Below are 26,222 nucleotides of genomic sequence, written 5' to 3' on the forward strand. Positions count from 1 at the left end.
AATGAGCTCCTGTCTCCTCCCACCTTATATTCCTCTCTCAGCCCAGCCATATCCCTTCCTGTCTCTACATTCCTAGTGCTGGGAATAAAGGTGTGAGCCATCACCAACTGGCTCTGTTTTTCTTTTAGACTGGATTAATCTCATGTAGCCCAGGGTGGCCTTTAACTCCCAGAGATCCATCTGCCTCTGCCTCTCAGTGCTGGGATTAAAAGTGTGAGCCATCAACACCTGGCCTCTATGGCTAGCTAGTGGCTTAACTCTTTAACTCCTTAACTGATCTTCAAGCAAGCTTTATTTTTTAGATCACAAACAAAACATCACCACAGGTGTGAATTCTTCTTTAAAGGTCTGATAGAAATCACCAATGAGTTTGTCTGGTCCTGGACTTTTTTGTTTGTCAAGAGATTATTTTAAATTGCTATTTCGATTTTTTTTTAAAAAGGGTTTTTTTTTGAAAATTTCATACAGTATATTTTGGTCATGTTTATCCTTTCCTCCAGTTCCTCCCAGATCTCCTATACTCCCTTTCCCACCACCCATGTTTGACTTTTTGTTTTGTTTTTGGCCATCGAGTACAGTTTCTGTTGTCCTTATACTCTTGGATATATGGCCTTCCAGTGAAGCGTGGTCGGTCCCACCTACCAGGGTCCACACCCTTAAAATGTGTTCTCCCTCTCCTGGAATCTATTAGTTGTCAATAGCTCATCAGGAGTGTGACTTCTTGTCCCACCTCCCCTCTTCGTGCTGAGACTTTTGTCTAGAGTGAGCTTAAGCAGGTCACAATGTTGTAAACTCAGATGGGCAAGTGCCCTGCTTTGTCCAGAAAACAGTTTGTGTTGTCATCCGGTGCCTCTGACTCTGACAGTCTTTCAGTTTAGGTGTTTTATATCTTCTTAGTTGAGTTTTGGTGGCTATTGTGTGTTTAGAAGTTTATTCTAGATTATTCCAATTCACTGGAACAATTTAGAAACATTCCCTAGTGATTGTCTAGATGTCTGGATTTCAATTGTACCTCTGGTAATACCATGTTATTTTGTTTCCATATTATTAACTTGCATCTTAAATTTTTCTATTAGTTTCTTATTTTGTCTCTAATATTGTTAAATTGTATCTTCAATTTTTCTATTAGCTATTTTGGTTAAGATCACATCAGTTATGTTTATTCTTAAAATAATCAAGTCTTTGTTACATTGGTATTTGTAATTTAGTTTCCATTTCATCAATTTCTGCTCTGGACTTGAGCATTTCTTCTATTTCTCTTGGGTTTGGCTTGTTCTCGTTGTCCTATGACCATGACATGCATCATTAGGTTATTTTGGACATCCATCTTTTTTTTAACTGCAGGAATTTATAGCTATAAATGTTTCTCCTAGACCTGCTTTTAATTAATTTTTATCTTGCATCACTAGTTGGTGTTGGTGAGCGTTTATATCAACAAAGATGGAGAAGTGGGAAATGGCTCAAGGCAACACCCTACAGTACAACTCCTTTGACGAAGAGGCTTTGACAGAGCACTATAAAATCCTAAAGACCCTTGGCCAGGGAGCATTTGGAGAAGTAAAATTGGCTAGCCATCTACTCACCCAGACAAAGGTAGCAGTAAAAGTTCTTCCAAAAGGCACAAAGAACAGCTTCATCGAATCAGAAATTGAAATAATGAAATCTCTAGACCATCCCAATATCATTAAACTTCTGCACATAATCGACACCACAAATAACACTTACATGGTTATGGAACATGCCCCAGGCGGAGAGCTGATGGGCAGGATTGTGGAGTTTGGCTACCTACAGGAGGAGGAGTCCCGTAAGCTATTTAAACAGATAGTATGTGCCCTTCAGTATTGTCACAGGAAAGGGATTGCTCACAGGGATCTAAAGCCTGAAAATATTTTAGTGGACGGCAAAGGAAATATAAAACTCAGTGATTTTGGGCTGGGCACCACGCTTACCAAGGGGCAGAAGCTAGCGTATTTCTGTGGGACCCTTCCTTATTGTGCCCCAGAACTCTTTGAAGGTGGAAGCTACGATGGCCTAGCAACCGACATCTGGAGTTTGGGGGTTGTGCTCTACTTTATGTCGACAGGGTGCCTCCCTTTCAAGGGAGTTACTATTGGGGTACTAAAGGACAAAATCATGGCAGGAAAGTACTCTGTTGAATTCAAGCTGTCGCCAGAGCTTTGGGATGTTATTGCTAAGTTGTTAACTGTAAACCCTAGACAAAGACCAAAAATAGATGATGTTGTGGGCTTTCAATGGCTGAAGCATGGCAGTGAAGGTTCTCCCAATCCCTTTAGAGAGAACGATGAGGACAGCTACCCAGACCCCACTGTGATGGTCATCATGGGCATCATGGGTTATAAGCAAGGAGAGATACTGGAAGCTTTACGGGAGAAGAAGTTTGATCAAGTGATGGCCACCTACTTGATTCTTAGGCAGCAGTCACCCTGGGAAGACATTATAAAAGGTCTTCAGCCCAAGCAGTCTGCTGGAACCTTGAACCTTACAGGCCTTCCCACAATACCTAAAGTGACTATAAAGAGGGGATCTAGTGTCCCTATCCTTCCCACTTCTTCCATTTTGCCCACTCTCCCTGAGAGTCCTGAGAATGATAAAAAGGGGAGGTACAGTACGCCTCCCGCCCTGAACTGCCCTAACAAGAAAACAGACCCAGTTCACAGAATCTGCCCCCAGCGTGTACATGAGGCTACTTTCATGAACAGCACCTGGTGGGATTTAGTGAGCACTATTAACACCTCCGATGAAATATGTACCAGCGTGTCTTCAGCACTGGAAACTTATTCCAACAAGTTATCCCTGAATGTGTCCGAAGCTGGCCCTAACAAATCAAAGAGCAAGGCATCCTCACAGGATGTTTTATCTCATCACACCCCAATGGAGGAAGTTCAGTGCAAAGACGTCAAAAAACCAGGTGAAATTATTGGCTCATCTCTCCCACAAACCTCACCTCAGGAGGACCTCAGAGGACAGCCCCACAGCGTGGCTACAGCTAGTCGGAGAGGTGAAAAGACCAGTTCATCTCTACCACAAACTGCACTTCAGGAGGACCTCAGAGGACAGCCCCACAGTGTGGCTACAGCTGCTTCAAAGAACAACATGACCTCACAGGATAGATCACCCCCATTCTCCAGCAAGGAGGCCCAGGATGAGGATCTCATTGTACAAGAAAAAGACCTCAGCCCATCCTCCCCAGAAACATCCCAGGGATACTTCAGTGGCCAGTGCCAGACTGCACCCAGAGCCCCCTTTAGAAAGCGGATTTGGAAGAGCCTAAAGAGCAGGATTATAAAAGGCCTGAGAAGTTTATGTTGCTGCCTACCAAGGGAAAAGAGGGAGCGCCTAGGCTGCAACAAAATCCTGACTGTGAGCTTAAAGGACCATGGAGGCAGCCGAGGAAACAGGTAGGTGGAGAGGCTACTATGCACTTACGTATCTCGGCCTTTTTTTTTTTTTTTTTTAAAAAAAATGATGTTCTTTTCTTTAAAGAAAAAATATTTATTTACTATATGTGTGTGGAAGTTAACATGCAGGAGTCAGTTCTGTCTTTATACCATATGGGTCCTAGGGAATGAATTAAGGTCCCCAGGCTTGGGGTCAAGTACCTTTACGCACTACGCTGTTTCCTGGACTAAATGATATGCTTTTAAATAAACAGATTATAGGAAAAGGTGATACTATATTATCACACCAGAAAGCAAATCCCACAGTATCCTTCCTGAGAAACTTGACCTAGATGTAGATAGATAGCAGAGGATAGTGGCCCGAGGCTGGGCATGGATGAGGAGAAGGGTTTCTGAAGAGAGCAATGGGGCAGGCACTCAGGAGGAATCAGACTGAGGGCCCAGCACTGCACAGGGCCAGCACAGCCAAGCAGAAGACCTGCATATTCTCCTAAGAGGCCCCTTTCTTGTGTCTGTTTCAAGTGCTGTTGGAGGCACTGTGCTGCCCATAAACTGAAACCAGAGAGTGGAGAGCAGCATGCTGAGGATGCACACGGGCACTGGAGAGAGCCAGGTAGGAAGTTCAGATGGCTGTGTTCCATGGGAAGCTGTGTTCATATCACAGGCTGAAACTAGGAGCAAAGTGTTCCTGTGTCTGCAGATGAAGACTGGGGAGGAGGGGTCATGCCACACCCTTCTCAGATCACCTGGACCCTGAGGAATGAGAAAGGATTCTGGGAGGCAGGTCTGATAGACTCATGATCCTCCTGACTCTCCCTTGCAGGTAGGTTCATGATGGCTGGTGGTGCCACAACTGTGCCAATAAAGTGAGGCACTCTGTGGGACCAGAAGTCGTTTAAACAAGGATCCATGGAGTGCTGTGATTTTTAGGATGACAGGCATCAGAGGACCTTCCACGCACAGTGAGATCTTCAGTCCAGCTACCTGTCACCAGGTGTACCGTGAGACATTAGAAGAGACAGCAGCACCGGAAGCAGAGGAAGACTGCAGAGGGCCTGACCAGTTTGTTATGTGTTCAAGATGAATATTGCTGACCAGGTTGGAGCCAGAAACAGAGGGACAAGTTTGCAGGGAGTGTCCATCTTGTGCTCATTTGGGAAGGTAGAGTGTGTAGGAACAGGTGAGTCCATTAGTAATGGTGCATCTCTCAGCACCATCCTGAACTACTAGACAGTTTGCTTCCCGTCCCCACCAGATCCAGACACCATCACAACTCACCCCAGCACTATTACTGGTGAACTGCTTGTTGCTTTGCAACCTGAGTCATATAGATGTATGGTGATATTTTATTTGTATTAAAATGTTATTTGTATGTTAATAAATAAAGTTGCCCGGGGGTCAGAGCTATTAGCAAGCCATAGGAAAGCAGGGCAGTGGTGGCGTACGCTTGTAATTCCAGCACTTGGTAGGCAGAGCTGGGTAAGTCTCTGTGTGTTCAGGGATACAGCCATTATTGGATACACTTGCCTTTAATCTTAATACCAATCATGGAAAACCTGGAGGCCTATACAGACAGGCTGTGAGGAGGCGGTCATGTGGTTGGGTTTACAACCAATGAGAAGGCAGGACAGGAACTCTATATAAAGACTTTAACACAGGGGTAGCTCTGGTTCGGAGAGGTAGGACCACCGCAGGAGGAAGGTTAAGGTTTTAGCTCTTAGCTCTGACCTCTTGGCTTTCTTTTTTGCATTGGTTCTGTGTTTCTTATTTAATAAGAAGGTTGGATACATCTACATAGATGCACTCTTCTGTACTCTGTATCTGGACAAACAGGGACACACACACACACACACACACACACACACACACTTCTCCCAATGTACCTCATGCACAGTTCACACTAGTGAAGTTTCCTTGAACTGGAGAGGACTCCCATTCAAGCAAGATAATTTCATGTTCCATATGATTTCCCTCCTGGAATGCCTCAAATCCCTCTAACTCAGCTTGTTCCTATCTCCACCCCCAACACAATCACTTACCACCCTGCTCTACTGCTTTGCAGGAGCCATGTGAAGCCAGCACATGCCACGGTGCACATTTTGCCCCAGGGCATCCAGTCATGTGCAAGGTAAGGCTTACCAGCTGTGCTTTGAGTAGAAGCAAGGTGAAGTCTGGAGTGTTTGACAGTTGGATTCAGAGATGGAGCTGGTTCCAAGCATGATCGTGGACAGAATCTGTTGATGGGAAAACAATGGCAACCCCTGGCCTGACAGTGAAGGTGTTCCTCTGGGTGGCTCATGGTCTCCTGCCATATTTCCACCTCCTAAGATAACTCAGAGACACTTAAAGGGATTTAAGGGGTCAGATTCACACCCCTCCTTAGGCCCACACTGTAGTACAACCAAAACCACACTTTAGTACAGCCCAAGATATTATTTTCAACACAAAGATCCCAGCTGTTTTCTTTCTGACATCCTGTAGGGACATTGCTGTTGCTGAGGCTTTGTGTCCCCAAGCAGCAGGCTGGGAAAGACTGGTGCCTTTGCTGCCTGTGTGACCCTATCCTGGGGCTACCAAGGAGACTCCTGGGACTACACTCAGCAAGGGACATTTTCAACTGGATGGTGCTTAGAGCAGGAGATGCCACTCAAGCCCTAACACACTGGATGGAAGGGGAACACACAGGTGATGCTCCTCTGCTCAGGGCATGGGGAAGATGTGATTGGTTACAGGATGATGGACAATTGAACATTTGGTAATCTTACCAAAATGCCTTGTTTTCAGGTCTCCTTGATGGAAGAGGTTTCTTCTGATAGACAGAGAAGTTGGGCCAGAGACTTACAAGCAGATGGACTAAGAGGAACAAGGGAAAACGTCTACTGATCCAGGCAGCACCCAGGCCCTTGTACTAACCCTTTGTTTTTGGGGAACAGTGTATGAGGCAACTCAGACACTTAACTCACTGAGGACAATGCCTCTCTGTCCTGGCAGGAGCCATGTGAGAATGAGATGCTACTCAATCCCCTCCATCCAATGTATGGAGTCAGCTGCTGTTACTCTTCCTTGATTACCTAGGCAGGGACACCACTTTTCCATCAGAAATACTGCAAGGGACAGACATAGAGAACACTGACAGCAATTTGAGGGCTGTTTATAGTGGGTCCCCTTTTAGAGAGTCACATCAACCAATACCTAGAGAACTGAACCATGAAGACAGTCTCTAAGAAAAAGTCCTAGATAGTGAAAGCTGAGTAACTGATGACTTTATGCCTTGTGTATCCAGGTGAAGATCAGCCATTGAGGATATGCTCAGAGAGCTGGGCATAAGATTGCTCTGCAGAAGTGATACCAAGAAAGACAGGCACTAGACAAAAAGATGTATGGCACAAATATCTGAATAAAGAGACCGTTTTCTTGCTACAATAAATTCCTTAGTATATTTGAACCACATGCTCTGGTGTCCTGATTTATATCTATATAAACATTCTGATAGTAGAATTGGTCAGCATGTCTACGCCGTTTCTCCCTGTGGTGAGAGCAGCACTAATTCTCCATGGTGCACTTTGGTCTTTATTCTGTGCATTAGATCTCTGCCCTCTTCCTCCTATATACTGCCTAGTCTACATCCTAGAAACATCTCTCCATCCTGCTATTATCACTAATGGAGAATTTTGTTTTAGGCTCCACATATGCAGTGTTCCTCTCTTTTAAGGGTAAATTTTTCTTAGCATAATGTCCTTCAGGTTGACTCAAGTTGACCACAAGTCTCAGTATCTCTCTCCCTTTCTTTTTCTGTGTAGCCTAGGTTGACCTACAACTCCTGATACTCCTGCTCAGAATCCTGGGTACTGGGGTGACAGGTTTGTACCTCCTAAATCATAAGGCCTAATTACATTCTTCTTCAACGGACATGTGGATATAGGGTAGACACATTGTTAAAGGATTAGGTTTGGATTCATTTTGAAATACTCCCAACTTTCTCTGCAGTTGTCCTATCTCAGCATCATCAAAAAGATCCTTATATTTGGGTGCGGAAATGCTCACAAAACGGCCCTGACTCCTAATCACAAGGCATTGCCTTTGTGTAACCTGTAACCTGGTTCCCTCCTCAACTTGTATTTCTGCCCTGCCGTTCACATCCTGTTGAGGGGGCAGAGTTTCCTTCAAGGGACAAGGACGTGTGAACTAGAGACTGAGAGGCTTCCAAAATGATAAAATCCCTGGCCCCCTGCAACCAAAAGACTGTTGGAAGAAATTCAAAAAGCAGCTCACTTCTCTTCCTGGGTCATCTGGCAGGTCTGGTTTTTGTTTTGTGAGGGGCCCTGTATTGTGCTGTATCAGTTCATCCCTTGTTGGACACTGGTTGACTCCATAGCCTGGCTGTCAGGAGGAATAGGTCTCAGATACATGGGCGGTACAGAGGTCTCTTTGGCATCCTGACCTCCTTTCCTTTGTTATGTCCAAAATATTGGGATATCTGGATCACAATGCAGACATGGTTTCACATTTTGAGAAATCTCTGCACTGTGTCTCATGATGGTTATATCAATGTTTGCTCTGCCAACAATGTGCAAGGGTCTCCAATTCACACACACGCAAATGTTTTTTTATCCTTTGATAATATCCAGACTAGTTCATATGGTGACATTTATGACAACTCATTTATCAATGGTTAGCCATATCTCCTGAACAAATGGAGTTTAATTCACAAAGTTCTAACCTATGTTTCTACTTTAGTGAGTTTTCCCTACTTTTCCAATAGTAATTTCAGAGTATCAGGTCTTACATTAAGGTAGTTGGTCCATTTGGAGTTGATTTTTATGCAGGCAAAGAGATAAAGATCTAGTTCACTCTTCCACATTATATGCCCAGTTTTTTTCTAGCACCATTTGGGGTCTACATAGAAAGTTGCAGGCCAGTCTGGGCTAAGTAGGGAGACTATATCTATAAATAGACAGACAGACAGATAGATAGATAGATAGATAGATAGATAGATAGATAGATAGACAGAAGAAAGAAAATGCAGAAGGTAGATATCCGAATTTTCCCAAAAGGCCTGCCCTGAGAAGATTCCTCCCAGAGTCCTGGGGAAGATGCTATGTCCGGTGTGGCTTTATCTGAGGGAAAATAATCTATTTACACCATTCTATTTTGTCCATTTACTTTATTTCTCTAAGACAAAATTCTATCTACACAGCTTCAGTTCTGTCCTGACACTCAGCTCCTCTCTGTCCCTTCTCTTTCTGTCCTCTCATAGTTTTAGTAAGCTCCTATGCTTTCGATCTCATCTTTGTCTTCAGTTTCTCTGTCCATGCTCATTTCTTCTCTTCCTACTCTCTTGACCTAACCCAGTTCTTATTGTCTACAAAAGATCTGCCTTATTCCTTTCTCTCCAGCCATGAGACTCTCAAGAATTCTGCCTCCCCTTCACTCCAACTTGGATCTGCAAAAATCTTTTGTTCTGAGTCAAATGTTCTGAAATGCCATTTGGACAGTCTGGGGAAGGAAAGTCTGAGCTTCAGTTGCACAAGAAAAAAGGCTATGCATCTACAGTCTGCCTGCTTCCTAGGCTCTGTAGGAGGGTTACCTAGTAGATCAGCAGAAGGTCTGAGAAGCTTAACTGTTTGCCATAGGGTCTAGTAGTATATGAGTGCACAAGAATTTCATAGCAGAAGAAGACAGCTGGTATATATAAAAAGCTGAATCACACCAAATATTCCCTGATAAATGGCTTCCCTCTAGAAAAATTCCTTGATATTTTTATGTATAGCTTTATTATATACAGCTGAATCTCTATAATATATTCTTACAGCTCATAGCAGGTGGATACCTAGTATTCACTTCAAATTTGCTTGTCCTCTTCCCAATTATCTATTAACTAATCAACAGTAAATATTCATGAAGATGCTGAAACAGGAGATGGTTCCTAAAATGTACAGTGGGTACATATGAGCTCTGTTTAAGGAGTAATTGATGCTTTGTACAGAATTTGTCTACTAAAGACTTGGGGGAAACACAAGAAAGTCTACACACAGAAACAGCTGTCTATCACCTTCTGACATTAGAAAACTTAAGAATGTCATTTAATTGATACTGTTGGATCTTTGTGTACTTGTTAGAATTTTGTCTATTTTAATCTCAGGTTTAGGTGAAAGCTAAGAAGACTGTAAGACTGAAATTAGCATTCTATCCACAGTTATAAAAATCCAGAGTATATGGGGTCAGAAAGATTGGTTAAGAGTACCTCTTGCTGTTCCAGAAGATGGATGATCAATTCCTGGCACCCCCACAAGGTGAGTTACAGACAACTGGTGTAATTTCAGCTCCATATGTTCAACACCTCTGGTCTCCATAGGTGCCTTCATTCACATGTACACATCCACTAGACACAGATGTAAGTGTAAGGAAGGGAGCAGTAAAACCCTGAACCAGGCCACTCCACAGGTGGAAAGAAGGTTTATTTGGGGACTTCAAAGCTGCCATGGTTACTTCTCAGTGGCAAAGAGAAACAAAAATTATCTCCAGGAGTCCAAAGCTGCCATGACTACCCCCTGGGAGGCAGAGTGAATAGCAAAATGATGAAGAAAGTTTTGCTTATTTTAAAGAAGTTGGGGAGGTGTGCAGGCCAGAAGAGCCTGGAAGTTAAAAGTAGTGGTGAAGAGGTTTGTGGGCCAGAAGAGACCAGGAGCCAGCATGGAACTTTGATATGTTAAGGGTCTGTGCTAATAGGGATCTAGATGCCTCATTTGCTGAGGTAGGGGGAGATAAGGGAGTGATAGCTCTTCCTAGCAAACAGAAACCCATTTCACAGGTTTCTGAGAAGTGCTGAGTGTACACATCAGTAATTCTCCATTGAACCTATCAAGAGTCTAGGCTGAGCTGAACCCAGACTGTCATTTAGGATATTGTCAGTGGCACTGCAGTTGAGGGGTGGTTGGGACTTAACATTCCAACCTTTTGTTGATGATAAGGGCTGATTGTAGCTATGATCTGACTTCTTTAAGCTAAACTGGGATGTTGTAGTGGTTCTAGGAAGTTTGGGAACTAGGTCTGTCAAAGGTTGAGGGTGAGGAGGCAGGCAGGTGGGTGATAGTAGGAGACCAAAGGAAATTTTGTCAGAAATGTCCGGTTGACAGACCACTATGTAATTTATGCCAGTTTTCTCTGGAAAGAACCTTCAGAGATAGAGAGCAATCATGATTATGCGGCACAAAGAGACTCCACCTGGAACCAGCTTCAAGTGTGGCCACACTGACACCAAGGCAGAGAACTGCCGCACACTTCACCTGCTACCAGGCCGTTGCTCAAACTGTGAACAAACAACACTGGAGAATCGACTACCCCTCTCTGCCTTACCAAAGTAGGTGAGGTCCTAAGGCTTTAGTGGAATCTCTGAGTTCAAGGAGGAAAGAGACTCAAGGAGACAGGCAAAGGGAGGGGTAGGAGGAGTTAGGGGCCTAAGAGAGACCCAAAGGAGAGTGCTGCAAAGGAGTCAGCCCCTGGAGGATGTAGTTTGTGAGTCAGCTCATGTAAGTCTTTAATCTTCTCTTTCATTGGCCAGACTGGCTCACACAGAACATTCTTCATCAGCATGTTGATGGCTTACCAGTTTGGGAAAAGTTTGTTGGGCAGTTGATTCCTGGATGTTGTCTGTCTTAGGGTTTCTATTGCCGTGACAAAACACCATGACCAAAAGCAAGTTGAGGAAGAAAGGGTTTATTTTCCTTACATTTCCACATTGTAGTTCTTTACAGAAGGAAGTCTGAGCAGGAACTCAAATAAGGCAGGGACTTGGAGGCAGAAGCTGATGCAGAGGCTATGGAAGGGTGCTGCTTACTGGCTTTCTCCTTATGGCTGGCTCAGTCTTCTTTCTTATAGAACTCAGGACTACAGCCCAGGGATGACACCATACACAATGGGCTGGGCCCTCCCTCATCAAGTACTAATTAAGAAATGTGTACAGCTTAATCTTATGGAAGCATTTTCTTAATGCCTCAGAGGTACCCCTTTCTGCAGATGACTTTAGCTTATGTCAAATTGACATAAAACTATCCAGCACAGTGTCTGTCAGCTAAGTGGAAATCTACTGAGACAGATACTGACTAGGGACAGAAGACAGAAGATAAAGTTAGGGGGATCTTTATCTTGGACATATACTTGAACACCCAACAGAAGGGGCAGGAAAAGCCCATCCCCAGGGATAGGCTATAAGTGGGAGAGCTTAAGCTGGAAGGAGTGGTTACTAAACAAGGGATCTGAAATCCTTTTGACCTTTGGCAGATGGATGCAAGTCCTGACTCACTAAAGTTTACATAGATTTTTTTGTTGTTGTTGTTAAGTTGACAGAAAAGGTAAAAGTTTCAGATGTGTGGTAATGTATTGTGTCCTCTAAAATATTGTGCACCCTAATAAAGTTTATCTGAGGATCAGAGGACAAAGCTAGCCACTATATTAAACATAGATATCAGGCAATGGTAGCATACACCTTTAATGTTATCACTCAGGAGGCAGAGATCTGTCTGGATCTCTCTGAGTTAAAGGCCACACTGGGAACAGAGCCAGATGTGGTGGCACATGCCTTAAATTCCAACACTAGTTAACCATAAAAGTCTGAAGGTTTGCACAGACAGACAGGAAGTGACAGAGCTGGACAGGAAGAGGAAGTAATGTAGCTAGGTGGAGAGAGGAAATGAGATGCAGAACAGAAAGGTGTGGGCATACAGGAAGGAGGTCTCTTTAGAGGAGGATCTCCAAGTGGTAAGAATGTGGCTGGCTTCTTTCTGCTTTTCTGATCTCTCAAATTTTCACCCCAATATCTGGCTCTGGGTTTTTTATTAATAAGACCAATTAGCACTTCGTCCTACAATTGATGCCTAATGTTTGTGGCAAGTATTCATTAAAAAAGCAGTTTGTGGACTTATAGGGCCCCAGCTCAGGCCAGAGCTGCACATGACCAGATCTCTACCCGACATGGGTCGGAGTCTCTTAGGCTTTTTCTCTCCTGGTGGGTAGTGGGCTCTCTCTGGATTCCCATCTCAGACTGCTACCACATTAGGTAACTGCTTTAAAATTCCCTCAGACTTCCACTGTTCTACATATTCAGTAGACCTGGTAAGTCAATTAAGATATCTTAAAGGGAGGAATTAGTTAAAAGAGAATTTTTTTCCCAGTGGTGGCACACGTCTTTAATCCTAGCACTTGGGAGGCAGAGGCAGGCAGATCTCTGTGAGTTTGAGGCCAGCCTGATCTACAAAGTGAGTTCCAGGAAAGGCGCAAAACTACATAGAGAAACCCTGTCTCAAAAAACCAAAAATAGCCAGGCGGTGGTGGCACACGCCTTTAATCCCAGCACTCAGGAGGCAGAGCCAGGCAGATCTCTGTGAGTTCAAGGCCAGCCTGGGCTACCAAGTGAGTTTCAGGAAAGGCGCAAAGCTACACAGAGAAACCCTGTCTCGAAAAACCAAAAAAAAAAAATTAAATAAATAAATAAATAAATAAATAAATAAATAAATAAATAAAAATTAAAAAAATAAAAAATGGGAAACATTTTTACACTGGAAGAAATCTGATCTCTGATAACACATTAGGCACTCTGTAAAATGGAACAATTAAAGGAGAGGATAATTAATGTTGATGGGATGTATGTAACATCAATTATGAATATTATTTGTTTGATCATTTTTATTTTAGCCTTAAAAAGGTGTGTCAATTTGAGTGCCAATATAAAAACTTTAGAAAAACCTGTTAAAAATGAATTTTAGAGAAATTCAGACCCAGACAGAAGAATTTAAAAATGAATATATCTCAGAATTGAATTATATGGTTACAGAGAAACAGCCTCAGGTTACCATACAGCAAACATTAATCTACCGGGTAACCTTACAGGAACTGCCAAATGCTCAAGGGTATGTACAAGCTAACTGGACTCCAGTGGGAATGTTGGATTTGAGGAGATTTAAAGAAGCTGTAGTCTCATATGGTATGCATTCTCCATTTGTAAAGCAGATGTTAAACTCGTGGTCAACTTGTAATAGAATTATCCCTCAGGACTAGAAAGAATTGGTTACAGCTGTCCTAGAGGCTGGGCACAGTTACAGTGGAGAACCTGGTGGAAAGTGGAGGCTAAAACTAAAGAACAAAGATGTAGGGCTAGAGGTGTGGAAATTTCCTAGGATCAACTTCTTGGAGAAGACGATTATGCTGATATAAAAAGACAATGTTTATATGATAACCAAACCCTAGTTCTATTCCACATGGCAGCAGTGAATGCATGGAACAGAATTGAGGAAGCAGGGAAGAAAATTGAACCATTTACCAAAGTTATACAGGGCTCCAAAGAAACCTTCATGTATTTCTTACAAAGGCTCTCTTCAGCTGTAAATAGAATTATACCAAGTTCAGAAGCTAGACAGATAATAATTGAATCTGGCTTTTGAGAACACCAATGCAGCATGCAGAAGGGTAATCATGCCATTAAATGCAAGGTCAGCACCCTTAGAGAATTGGATCAGGGACACGATTAATGTTGAATCTCATGACCATGATGATATGTGGATAGGAGAGGTGATTTCAAGATGTTTGAAGAAAAATAATAACGTCAGATGCTTTATTGTGGTAAACAAGGCCACCGACAAAGGGACTGTAAACAGGACATTCCTAGAAACAATGTTTCTTCAAAGAACAATGGCAACAGAATGTCCCTCCCTTCTGGATTATGCAGAAGCAGAATAAAGATAAACATTGGACTAACAAATGTAGATCAACAAGAGATACACAAGGTAATCCTTTGCCTTTGCTATTGGGAAACTCCTTGAGGGGTCTCTCAAAGGCTCCCACAGTAAATTCAGTTCAGTCCTTTCTGGTCATCACAGAAGAAACCCCTGCTCAGAACAATCAAATAATCAAATGCCTATTGTCATAAACCATACTTCTTGGGGTGATAGAACAGCTATATCAGAGAGAACAGGAAATTCAGGAGAAACCATAAAGCAATTTTTTGGCAAATTTTATGAATGAACAAAGACAAAAATTAAAAATATAAATAAATGTCATTTTCTTGGAGCGTCTTGTAGACATAGGTGTTGATGTTACAATAATTGTACCAGAATCTTGGCATCCAAATTGGCCTCATCAGGAGGTAAATGTTCACCTGTTGGGGATTGGAACATTATCTCAAGTGAAACAGAGGACAAGATGGGTTGAATGTATAGGGCCAGAAGAACAGAGAGGAAAATTAAAACCATAGGTGGCTAATATAGCTATGAATTCATGGGGCTATGATCTATTGCAACAATGGAATACCTGGATTAACACTCCTGCAACGTCAGAAACAAACCATAAACTAACACATGTTCTGAGAGAAATATTAGGAGGTATTATGAAGAATAGTTACCAGTCATCTGCAAGTAGTGAAAGCTTGACTTCTTCCTTTCCAATTTGTATCCCCTTGATCTCCTTATGTTGTCTTATTGCTCTAGCTAGAACTTCAAGTACTATATTGAATAAGTATGGGGAGAGTGGACAGCCTTGTCTTGCTCCTGATTTTAGTGGAATCACTTTGTGTTTCTCTCCATTTACTTTGATGTTGACTGTTTGCTTGCTGTAAATTGCCTTTATTATGTTTAGGTTTGTTCCCTGTATTCCTGATCTCTCCAAGACCTTTATCATGAAGGGGTGTTGGATTTTGTCAAAGGCCTTTTCAGCATCTAGTGAGATGATCATGTGGTTTTTTTTCTTTCAGTTTGTTTATATGGTGTATTACGGACTTTTGTATGTTCAACCACCCTTGCATCCCTGGGATGAAGCCTACTTGATTATGGTGGATAATTGTTTTGATGTGTTCTTGGAGTCTGTTTGCCAGTATTTTATTGAGTATTTTTGCATCAATGTTCATGAGGGAGATCGGTCTGTAGTTCTCTTTCTTTGTTGCATCATTGTTTGGCTTGGGAATCAGGGTAATTGTAGCCTCATAGAAGGAGTTTGGTAATGTTCCTTCCATTTCTACTGTGTGGAACAACTTAAAGAGTATTGGTATTATCTCTTCTTTGAAGATCTGGTAGAATTCTGCGCTGAAACCATCTGGTCCTGGGCTTTTTTTGGTTGGGAGACTTTTAATGACTGTTTCTATTTTCTTAGGGGTTATTGGTCTATTTAAGTAGTTTATCTGGTCTTGATTTAACTTAGGTATGTGGTACCTATCCAGAAAATTATCCATTTCTTTTAGATTTTCCAGTTTTGTGGAATAGAGGTTTTTGAAGTATGACCTGATGATTCTCTGGATTTCCTCAGTGTTAGTTGTTTTGTCTCCCTTTTCATTTCTGATTTTGTTAATTTGGATGCTTTTCTCTGCCTTTTGGTTAGTTTGGCTAAGGACTTGTCTATCTTGTTGATTTTCTCAAAGGACAAACTCTTTGTTTCATTGATTCTTTGAATTCTCTTTGTTTCTATTTTATTGATTTCAGCTCTCAATTTGATTATTTCCTGGTGTCTATTCCTCCTGGGTGACTTTGCTTCTTCTTATTCTAGAGCTTTCAGGTATGCTGTTAAGTCACTAGTGTGAGATTTCTCCAGCTACTTTTTAAAATTTTTTTATTTATTCTATTTACACTGTTCTGCCTGGATTGCTTGCACACCAGAAGAGGGCACCAGGTCTCATTATACATAGTTCAGGACCTCTAGAAGAGCAGCCAGTGCTCTTAACCACTGAGCCACCTCTCCATCCCTTCTCCACCTTCTTTATGTGGGTAATTAGTGCTATGAATATTCCTCTTAGCACTGTTTTCATAGCATCCCATAATGATAGTACATATAAGTGACCCCCAAAATTCAACCAAGGTACTCATACAGCTTATAAATACCTTCAGCATTATAGCAGGATACAAGATTAACTAAAAAAAAAAAAAACAGTAGCCCTCCTACATACAAATGACAAACAGGCTGAAAAAGAAATCAGAGATACCTCACCCTTTACAATAGCCACAAATAATATAAAATACCTTGGGGTAACTCTAACTAAGCAAGCAAAGGACCTGTATGACAAGAACTTTAAGTCCCTGAAAAAAGAAATTGAAGAAGATGTCAGAAAATGGAAAGATCTCCCATGCTCATGGATATGCAGGATTAACATAGCAAAAATGGCCATCTTACCAAAAGCAATCTACAGATTCAATGCAATCCCCATCAAAATACCAACACAATTCTTTACAGACCTGGAAAGAACAATACTCAATTTCATATGGAAAAACAAAAAACCAAGGATAGCCAAAAGAATCCTGAACAATAAAACAACTTCTGGAGGCATCATGATCCCTGACTTCAAGCTCCAATAAAGAGCTACAGTAATAAAAACAGCTTGGTACTGCATAAAAACTGACATGTGGACCAATGGAACTGAACTGAAGAGCCTGACATCAATCTGCACACCTATGAACATATAATTTTTGAAAAAAAAGTCAAAACTGTACAATGGAAAAAAGAAAGCATCTTGAACAAATGATGTTGGCATAACTAACTGGATGTCAACATGTAGAAGATTTCAAGTAGATCCATATCTGTCACCGTGCACAAAATTTAAGTCCAAGTGGATCAAAGACCTCAACATAAATCCAGTTACTCTGAGCCTGATAGAAGAGAAAGTAAGAAGTAGTCTTGAATGCATTGGCATAGGAGATCACTTCCTAAATATAACACCAGTAGCACAGACACTGAGAGAAACAATCAATCAGTGGGACCTCTTGAAACGGAGAAGCTTTTGTAGAGCAAAGGATATGGTCAACAAGGCAAAGTGACAGCCTACAGAATGGGAAAAAGATCTTCACCAACCCCACATCTGACAGAGGGCTGATATCCAGAATATATAAAGAACTCAAGAAATTAGACATCAAAATATCCAACAGTCCAATTAAGAAATGGGCTATAGAACCAAACAGAATTCTCAACAGAGGAAGCTCAAATGGCTGAAAGACATTTAAGGAATTGCTCAACATCCTTAATCATCAGGGAAATGCAAATCAAAATGACTCTGAGATACCATCTTACACCTGTCAGAATGGCTAAGATCAAAAACACTGAAGACAGCTTATGTTGGAGGGGTTGCGGAGCAAGGGGAAGACTCCTACATTGTTGGTGGGAATGCAAACTTCAGAAATCAATATGACGCTTTCTTAGAAAATTGGGAATCAATGTAACTCCAGACCCAGCTATACCACTCTTGGACATATACTCAAGGAATGCTCAATCTTACCAGAAAGACACATGCTCAACTATGCTCATAGCAGCATTATTTGTAATAGCCAGAACCTGGAAACAATCTGGATGCCCATCAACTGAAGAACGGATAAAGAAAATGCACATACACACAATGGAGTATTACTCAGCAGAGAAAAACAATGACATCTTGAGGTTTGCAGGCAAATGGATGGATCTAGAAAAAATCATCCTGAGTGAGATAACACAGACTCAGAAAGACAAACATGGTATGTACTCACTCATAAGTGGATACTAGATGTAAAGCAAAGGATAACCAGTCTGCAACTCACAACTCCAGGGAGGCTACCTAGTAAAGAGGACCCTAAGAAAGACACAGGGATCACCCAATGACAGAAATGGATGAAATCTACATGAGCAACCTGGACATGAGGTGGGCAATGGAGGGCAAGGGTCGGGGGAAAGAGAGCTTAGGGAGTGGGAGGTCCCAGATGGATCAGGAACAGAGAGGGAAAACAAGGAAAGAGATACCATGATAAATGAAGATCCCATGGTAATAGGAAGAAGCAGAGTGCTAAAAAGGTCCCTAGAAATCCACCAAGATACCTCCACAACAGACTACTGGCAATGGTTGAGAGAAAGCCTGAGCTGACCTATTCTGGTGATCGGATGGCCGAACACCCTACCTTTCATGACAGAACTCTCATTCAGTGACTGATGGAGGCAGATGCAGAGATCCATAGCCAAGCCCCAGGTGGAGCCCCAGGAGTCTAATTGGCAAGATAGAGGAGGGATTATATGAGCAAGTGATATTGAGACTATGATTGGAAAAAGCACAGGAAATACTAGTGGAAACACATGAACTATGAAGCAATAGCTGAGGAGCCCCCACGGAACTGGATCAGGGCCTCTGGATAAGTGAGACAGTTGATTAGCTTGAAATATTTAGGAGGCCCCAGGCAGTGGGACCAGGACCTGTCCTTAGTGCATGAGCTAGCTTTCTGGAACCTAGGGCCTATGCTGAGACATTTTGCTCAGCCTTGGTGTAGGGAGGAGGGGACTGGACCTGCCTCAACTGAATCTACCAGGCTGAGCTGAATCCCCAGGGGAGACCTTGCCTTGCAGGAGGTGGAAATGGGGGGAGGATTGGGGGGAAGACTGGGTGGTGGGAGGAGGGAGGACAGGGGAATCCAAGACTGATATGTAAAATTAAAATAATTATAAAATTAAAAAAAATTTAAAAAAAGAATAGTTACCTGTGGTGGTATTGTGTTCCCCAAAATGTTGTGTACCCTAATAAACGTCTCTGGGGTCAGAGAACAGAAAAGTCACTAGATACTTAGGATATGCAGCACATGCCTTTAATCCTAGCATTCCAGAGGCAGAAATACATCTGTTCAAGGATACAGCCAAGCATGGTGAATCACGTCTTTAACCCCAGAAAGCGAGCCTTTAATCCCAGGGAGTGATGGTAGAAAGCAGAAAGGTATATAAGGTGTGAGAATCAGAAACTAGAAGCATTTTTCTGGTTAAGCATTTGGCTGGTTAAGAATTTGGCTGATTAAGCTTTTAGGTTTTGAGCAGCACAGTTCAGCTGAGAGCCATTCGGATATGAGGACACAGAGGCTTCCAGTCTGAGGAAACAAGATCAGCTGAGAAGTTTGCCAGGGGAGGTTAGCTCTGGCTTGTTTTGATTCTCTGATATTCCAGCATTCACCCCAATACCTGGCTCTGGATTTGTTTTTATTAATAAGACCTGTTAAGATTCCTGCTACAGTTACCAGCCATCCAGATTGTACAAGAACAGGGCACAAGAGCTGCTGATCTTTCAAAGACACCAACAGCTCTACCTTTAAAATGGTTAACAGACAATCCTGTATTGGTTCAGCAATGGCCTTTTACAACAGAGAAATTGCAGGCTTTAGAAGAGCTGGTACAAGATCAGTTAAATGCTCAGCATATTGAAGAATCAACCAGCCCTTGGAATTCTCCTGTATTTGTTATTAAAAATATATCTGTTAAATGGATAATGGTAACAGACCTAAGAGCAATTAACAAGGTAATTCAGCCAATGAGCTCTCTACAATCTGGAATTCCTCTGCCTACTCTGTTTCCTAAAGGATGGCCTCTTATAGTTATCAATTTAAAAGACTGTTTCTTCTCAATACCCTCACAAGAAAAAGACAGAGAAAGATTTACCTTCATGGTGCTTACTTATAATAATTCTCAGCTGGTTAAGAGATATCAATGAGAGTTCTCTAGCCCCTAGACCCTGGAGGAACATTATGTGTCCCTTCCTCCTCTAGCCAGAACAGCCCCAGAGACTGGGCAGCAGATCCTTTCCCTACCCCACTTGCCAACCCAACCATCCCCCATGACATCAGTGATCACCAGGGCCATAAACCCTTCCTCCTCCAATTGGGAACAAGTAAGACCCTGATCTCTGGACTGGGCAGAACAGTTCTCTAGCCCCTAGGCCCAAGGGGTACATTCCATGCCCCTCACCCCAGCCATTAGAGCACCAGCAATTGGGCAGCTGCCTCTTCTCCTGTCCCCTGGCCAAGCCAACCAAACCCTGTGGCACCAGTGACCACTGGAGTCATAAGCCCACCCTGGACCAATTGGGAGGAAGAACAACCACAGGAGCCAGAGGCCTCATCTGGACCAATTAGAAGAAGAGTGACCTGGGGCCCCACCTGTTCAGTTTAAGGAAGGAATGTGTAGATGGCAGTGTAAGAACACATTAAACAACATAAAGAGCAATATGGTACCACCAGAACCTAGTGATCCTACAACAGTAAGACATGAACATCCCAAAACAGGTGATCCAGAAGAAAATTACCTTAAAAACAACTTTTACCAACCTCCAGAAGCACAAGAAATCAATTTCTGTTGTTTATACAATCCCCAGTCTAGGGCAGTCTGTTGCAGAACAATGTGAGACTGTGACATGTAGCTAGAGTTTTCCTGCCTGGCCCACAGTCAGGACAAATCTCTCTCACCTGCCAGTCCCACAGCCGTCAGACCCAACCAAGTAAACACAGAGACTTATATTGGTTACAAACTGTATGGCCGTGGCAGGCTTCTTGCTAACTATTCTTACAGCTTAAATTAATCCATTTCCATTAATCTATACCTTGCCACATGGCTCGTGGCTTACCGGCATCTTCATATGCTGTTTGTCATCGTGGCGGCTGGCAGTGTCTCTCTGACTCAGCCTTCCACTTCCCAGCTTTATTCCCCTCCTTGTCCCGCCTACACTTCCTGCCTAGCCAATGGCCAATCAGTGTTTTATTTATTGACTAATTAGCAACACATATGACATACAGAACATCCTACAGCAGTGACATCTGAAGATTCTCCTTCTCACGCACCTTTGGTAATAATGTCTTTGAAGCCTGTAGGATTCTAGGCTGATGTTTTTCTTTCTTTACCATCTTGAAAATGTCTGACTACTGCCTTCTGGGCTTTTAGTTTTCTGATGAGAAATCTGAGAGTTTCTTGGGGGAATTGTGATCAGACTCTCTTCCTCTTAGTCCCACAGATGGTAGTATTTTGTCAGAGGTGTCTTGGGAAATAGAACATTTGTTATAATAGTACAATGACAGTGAGGGGCTACCATATTTTTGACACCAATCCAGCTTAAAGAGAGGGATGGTGCTGTTGAACTCTAGCTTTAAGCCACAGTCGTCCAATAAGATACAGGGGGTTATTCTAATTTTTTTGTACCTATTGAGATTTGTTTTGTTACCGAGTATGTGGTCAGTTTTGGAGAAACTTCCAAGGGGTGCTGAAAAGAATGTATATTCTTTTGTGTTTGGGTGAAATGTTCTGTAGATATCGGTTAGGTCCATCTGTTAGTTCCCATATTTCTCTGTTAAATTTCTGTCTGGCAGACCTGTCCAGTGGTGAGATTGGGGTGTTGAATCCTCCCACTATTAGTGTGTGAGGTTTGATGTGTGATTTGATGTTTAGTAATGCTTCTTTTACAAATGTAGGTGCTCTTGTACTTGGGGCATAAATGTTCAGAATTGAGACTTCCTCTTGATGGATTTTTCCTTTGATGAATATGAAATGCCCATCTTCATCTCTTTTGATTGATTTTAGTTTGAAATCTATTTTGTTAGATATTAGGATAGCTATACCAGCTTGTTTCTTAGGTCCATTTGATTGGAAATTTTTCCCCAACCCTTTACTCTGAGGTAGTGCCTGTCTTTAAAGCTGAGGTGTGTTTCTTCTATGCAGCAGAAGGATGGATCCTGTTTTTGTATCCATTCTGTTGTACTGTGGCTATTTATAGGTGAATTGAGTCCATTTATATTAAGGGATATTAATGACCAATTTTTGTTAATTCCTGTTGTTTTGGTTGTAGTATGTGTGTGTTTCTCTTCTTTGGGATTTGTTGATGTGTGGTTATCTGTTGCCTGTGTTTTGGTGGTTGTAGCTAGCTTCCTTGGGTTGGAGTTTTCCTTCTAGTAATTTTTGTAGGGCTGGATTTGGGGATATGTAATGTGTAAATCTGGTTTTGTCATGAAATATCTTGTTTTCTCCATCTCCAATAATTGAAGGCTTTTCTGGGTATAATAGTCTGGGCTGGCATCAATGGTTTCTTCATATCTGCAGAACGTCTGTCCAGGACCTCCTGGCTTTTGTAGTTTCCATTGAGAAGTCAGGTGTAATTCTGATAGGTTTGCCTTTGTATGTTACTTGACCTTTTTTCTTTACTGCTTTTAATATTCTACCTTTATTTTGTATGTTTAGTGTTTTGACTATTATGTGAGGAGAGAACTTTTTTTGTGGTCCAGCCTATTTGGTGTTCTGTATACTTCTTGTACTTTCATAGGCATGTCTTTCTTTAGTTTGGGGAAGTTTTCTTCTATAATTTTGTTGAATATATTTTCTGTGCCTTTGAGTTGGAATACTTCTTCTCCTTCTTCTATCTGTTTTATTCCTGGGTTTGGTCTTTTTATGGTGTGCCAGATTTCCTGCATGTTTTGTGTTAAAAATTTGCTGGATTTATCATTTTCTTTGACTGATGAATCTATTTCCTCTGTCACACACTCAATGCCTGAGATTCTCTCTTCCATCTCTTGTATGCTATTGGTTATACTTGCCTCTGTAGTTTCTGTTCATTTACTCAGATTTTTCTTTTCCTGAATTCCCTCAGTTTGTGGTTTTTTTTTTATTGCTTCCATTTCAGTTTTCATGTCTTGAACTGTTACCTTCTCCTGTTTGTTTTTTCTTGGGTTTCCTGTCTTTCTTTAAAAGCTATCTTGATTTCCCTCCAATTTTTTGTTTGACTTTTCCACCATTTCTTTAAGTGAATTTTTCATTTCCTATTTTAGGTCTTCTATCATCTTCATAAAGTTGTTTTTAAGGTTGTTTTCTTTTGGGTCATCTGCTTTGGGATGTTCAGGTCGTGCTGTTGTATAGTCAGTAGGTTCTGGTGGTACCATATTGCTCTTTATATTGTTTAATGCATTTTTACACTGCTGTCTACCCATTCCTTCCTTTAATCTGAACAGGTGGGGCTCGAGGTCAGTCTTCTTCCAAATGGTCCAGGTGAGGCCTCTGGCTCCTGTGGTTGTTCTTCTTCCCAAATGGTCCAGGAGGTGGTTTATAGCTCTGGGAGTCACTGTTCCCAATTGGCGTAGGGTGGGCTTATGGCTAAGGTGGTCACTGTTCCGCTCAGTGCAGGGTGGGCGTAGGACTCTGGTAGTCACAGCTGTTGAGAGAGATTGTAGATGTAACCATCTTTTTAAATAAGAAACACAGAGCCGATTCAGAGATGAAAGCCAAGAGGTCAGAGCAATAGCTAAGAGCTGAGATTAAAAACCTTACCCTTCATGACAGGTACGAAAATAAAACACAAAAAATTGAGAGAATTAAAAAAAAGAAAAAATGTTTGTCTTAAAGTAAATATCAGTATTTACACTAAATGTACATGGCATGCATATACTCATTAATGAACTAAGATTGTCAGAGTGGTTTAAAAATACATTTCTTTTTTTTTTTTTAAGAATAAATATTTTTTTTTATTTTAATTTATTTTGCAATACAATTTTAAGTATCCATGTAAATTGTTTTAGTATACATTTTTGTGGGACTTTGTAAAGCAGTTGTTCTAGTGCCTACACACTACATGTACATAATCATACAACAACCTGCTGGTGTTTCTATTACCTACAATTGGCTTCAGTAAATATAAAATAAAATCTCCTGTCCCATGTCTTTACCTAAAAAAAAAAAAAAAAAAAAAAACAAACAAACAAAAAAAACACCTTACCCTTCACCGCTGCTGTTGTCCTACCTCTCCACAAGAGACCTACTTCCTGTGTGTTTGTATTTTTTATTGACTTTCTGTTTTGCCTTCTTGTTGGTTGTAAATCCAACCACATGACCTCCTCATCACTGCCTGTCTGTACAGACCTCCAGGTCTTCTATGGTTGGTATTGAGATTAAAGGTGTGTGTCTCCATGCTGGCTGTATCCTTGAACACACAGAAATCCGCCTAGCTCTGCCTCCCAAGAGCTGAGATTAAGGGCATGCACCACCATCGCCCATTTTCTGCTATGCCTTGCTATTAGCTCTGACCCCCAGGCAACTTTGTTTATTAACATACAAATAAAATCACATTTCAGTACAATTAAAATATCACCATATTTCCCCTTTTCTATTTTAATAAAAAGAAAAAAGGAAAAAGGTTATAACTAACAGGAGATGATTGGTTTGGTGATGGAGGTGGGGAAAGAATCTGCTGCCCAGTCTCTGGGGCTGCACTGACAGGTGGGGGAGAGGAGATCAGAATGTGCCCCCATGTCCTAGGGGCTAGAGAACTAGTCTGTCTAGTCTGGAGTGGGGCCTTACCTGTTCCCAATTGGTATAGGGTGGGTGTATTTGTTTGGAAATTTTGTGGGACCCTCTTGGAGGACAACATAATTATATGTAACCCAGTCCACATACCGGAAGCTTCATGTGGTGAGAAGAATTGTCCATTTGGGGTTCTGTTTACCCATTATTTGGGAATTTCATTTAGGTTTCCTTCATAAATGTATATATTTTAGGAACCTTCAGTTGTATTAGGTTTCCATACTACCCCTCAAATAACCCTTAATTTTAATTGTCTCTCATGTTCCCATCTCCTCTTTCTCTTTCAACCCTCCATCCACTTTCTCTTCCCATTCTTTTTTTTTGTTTTTTTTTTGGTTTTTTGTTTTTTTTTGTTTGTTTGTTTTTTGTTTTTCGAGACAGGGTTTCTCTGTGTAGCTTTGTGCCGTTCCTGGATCTCGCTCTGTAGACCAGGCTGGCCTCAAACTCACAAAGATCCACCTGGCTCTGCCTCCCGAGTGCTGGGATTAAAGGAGTGCGCCACCACCGCCCGGCTCTCTTCCCATTCTTGTCCCACCCTATATCTATCCATAATAGATACTGTTTATTCTATTTTCCTAGGGAGATCTTTCTGCCCAGCACCCCAGTCTCTCACAGTGTACCAGGCCTCTGTGATTCTATGGATTGCAGTTTTGTTAGCTTTGTCTTAACAACTAATATCTACATGTAAACAAATACATATCATATTTTTTTTCTAGGTCTGGGTAAACCGCTCAGGGTGATGTTTTTTTCTAGTTCATATATTTACCTGAAAATTTCATGATTTCATATTTTTAAGGTACCACATTTTCTTTACCCATTCATCTGTTGTGGGTCATCTAGGTTGTTTCAAGTTTCTGTCTATTATGTAGAGAATAACAACAAATAAGATTGAGCAATTGCTTCTCTGATAGGATAAAGCGCTTTTTGGGTACAGCCCCAAGAATGGTATAACTGGATCTTGAGGTAGATCAATTCCCATCTTCCTGAGGAACCACCATATAGATTTACATTGTGCTTGTACAAGAGTGCACTCCCACCAGCAATGGATGAGTGTTACTCTAACTACATATCCTTGCTAGAATGAACTTTCACTTGCTTTATTAATCTAAGACATCTGACAGGTATAATATGAAATCTCAAAGTTGTTTTGATTTTTATTTCCTGATGACTAAGGATATTGAACATTCTTTTAAATGTTCTCAGCCATTTGAATTTCTTCTTTTGGAAATTCTTTGATTTAGATTCTTGACCTCTTTTTGTATTTTTGATATTAGCTTTCTATTGGATGTGTAGGTGGAAAAATCTTTTCCAATTCTATAGTCTACTGCTTTGTCCGAATGACGTTTTCCTCTGACATATAGAACCAATTGATCTCAGTGCCTGTGCTAATGATGTTCCATACAGAAAGTATATTCCTGTGTCAATGAGTTCAAGGCTAACACTCATTTTCCCTTATGTCAGGTTCAGTGTATCTCATTTTACGTTGAGGCCTTTGATACATTTGAAGTTGAGATTTGTAAAGGGTGATAAACATGGATTATTTTAAGTCTTTCCCATGCAGCAATCCAGTTTGACCAGCATCATTTCTCCAGATGCCGTCTTTTTTCCAGTATGCATTTCTGGCTTCTTTATCAAAAATTAGGTGTTCATGGGTTTGTGGATTTACGTCCAGGATTTCAATTTTATTTCTTTTATCAGTGTGTCTGTTTTGGTACCAGTATCATGCTA

At 41.5% G+C, this 26,222-nt stretch overlaps 1 protein-coding gene across 1 annotated transcript; it reads left to right on the forward strand.

Moving 5' to 3' along the window:
* The first annotated feature begins 1,440 nt into the window (after nucleotides 1–1,440).
* LOC128100412 (sperm motility kinase X-like) lies at nucleotides 1,441–3,423 on the forward strand. Its single transcript, XM_052722546.1, has 2 exons — nucleotides 1,441–3,010; nucleotides 3,098–3,423. The coding sequence occupies exons 1-2, from the start codon at nucleotides 1,441–1,443 to the stop codon at nucleotides 3,421–3,423; spliced, it is 1,896 nt and encodes a 631-aa protein (XP_052578506.1).
* Nucleotides 3,424–26,222: the final 22,799 nt, after the last annotated feature.

This window comes from Peromyscus californicus, unplaced genomic scaffold, assembly GCF_007827085.1.
Source record: "Peromyscus californicus insignis strain IS unplaced genomic scaffold, ASM782708v3 Scaffold_7__1_contigs__length_154581171, whole genome shotgun sequence".
Lineage (NCBI taxonomy): Eukaryota > Metazoa > Chordata > Mammalia > Rodentia > Cricetidae > Peromyscus > Peromyscus californicus.